A 1,054-nucleotide genomic window follows, 5' to 3' on the forward strand; every position below is an offset into this window, starting at 1 on the left:
CAAATGTGAACATGTGTGTGAAAGGTGCACTACTACTGCAGAAAATTGCCCATACTGGGACAAATAAAAGCTGAAAAGGAAGACGACTGATAAAAGCTTCATAAACGGAAAACAAAGCGGCTTTATTTTCCTCTCATGGTTTTATCACAGAGACGGTTTGTGCTAAATGTGTGTTTTTCTGTCCCAGTTCTGCTTCCAGGCCGGCCTGCTGATCGCCGTGACGATGTCTACTTTGGTGTCTCTGAGCCGCCTCTACACTGGCATGCATTCGGTTCTGGTGAGCCATTAAGCAGGAAAAGATCAACATCCTCATATTTACACGATCTTAGATGTAAAAACTCTATAATTAGAAGCTTGTAACCAAATGAGGCGTTCTGGCTAAACGGTCGTTGTGCTTTCAGGATGTGATTTGCGGCGTTTTGATCACTGGATTCCTGATTCTGCTCAGCTACCCTTACTGGGAGACGTTCGATAGGTTCCAGCTGACCAACCCTCTGTCCCCCATCGTCGCTCTGTCGCTGCTGCTCTTTCTAAGCTACACATATCCAGAGCTGGACCATTACAGCACCACACGGGGCGACACCACCACCATCCTGGGAGTGTGCGCCGGCTGCTCGGTGGGATACTGGACAAACGTGCAACTGGGCCACACCTTCGAGCCCCAGGAGGCGCTACCGGTTCCCCTACCCCCGCTGACGGCGCTGTCTCTGGCTAGAGGTGTTGGACGCAGCCTGGTTGGAGTTGTTGCCCTGGTGGGGACGCGGCAGATAGTGAAAAAGCTGAGTTTGGACTTGTTGTACTATTGGTACGGGTTTCCTAGAACGGATGAAAATGCCAGGAGGAGGAAGGAGATCGAAGTGCCGTCCAAGTTTGCCACGTACACGGCTGTTGGACTGGTTAACTCTATATTGGTCAACAGATTCTTTGTTTTAATTGGGCTCCTATGACCATCATCTCTGATCAATAAACCTCATATTTATCTCACTGTATGGATGTTTTCTTATGCTGGGACAGAACTGAATGTTTGACTCCTCAGTGGGAAGGATTCACAAAT

The 1,054-nt window shown here is 48.8% G+C and overlaps 1 protein-coding gene across 1 annotated transcript; it reads left to right on the forward strand.

Moving 5' to 3' along the window:
- Positions 1-133: 133 nt before the first annotated feature.
- On the forward strand, positions 134-1,048 carry LOC107081276 (sphingosine-1-phosphate phosphatase 2-like). Its single transcript, XM_015369474.1, has 2 exons — positions 134-277; positions 402-1,048. The coding sequence occupies exons 1-2, from the start codon at positions 167-169 to the stop codon at positions 945-947; spliced, it is 657 nt and encodes a 218-aa protein (XP_015224960.1). The 5' UTR covers positions 134-166; the 3' UTR covers positions 948-1,048.
- The last annotated feature ends 6 nt before the right edge of the window (positions 1,049-1,054 follow it).

Source organism: Cyprinodon variegatus, unplaced genomic scaffold (assembly GCF_000732505.1).
Source record: "Cyprinodon variegatus isolate N-32 unplaced genomic scaffold, C_variegatus-1.0 Scaffold3846, whole genome shotgun sequence".
Lineage (NCBI taxonomy): Eukaryota > Metazoa > Chordata > Actinopteri > Cyprinodontiformes > Cyprinodontidae > Cyprinodon > Cyprinodon variegatus.

Bases quoted from the DNA above. Each gene is read 5' to 3' on its own strand.
- LOC107081276 (XM_015369474.1), top strand. From the start codon at position 167: ATGTGTGTTTTTCTGTCCCAGTTCTGCTTCCAGGCCGGCCTGCTGATC. The intron at 278-401 runs GTGAGCCATTAA...TTGTGCTTTCAG, and splicing joins CTGGCATGCATTCGGTTCTG to GATGTGATTTGCGGCGTTTT.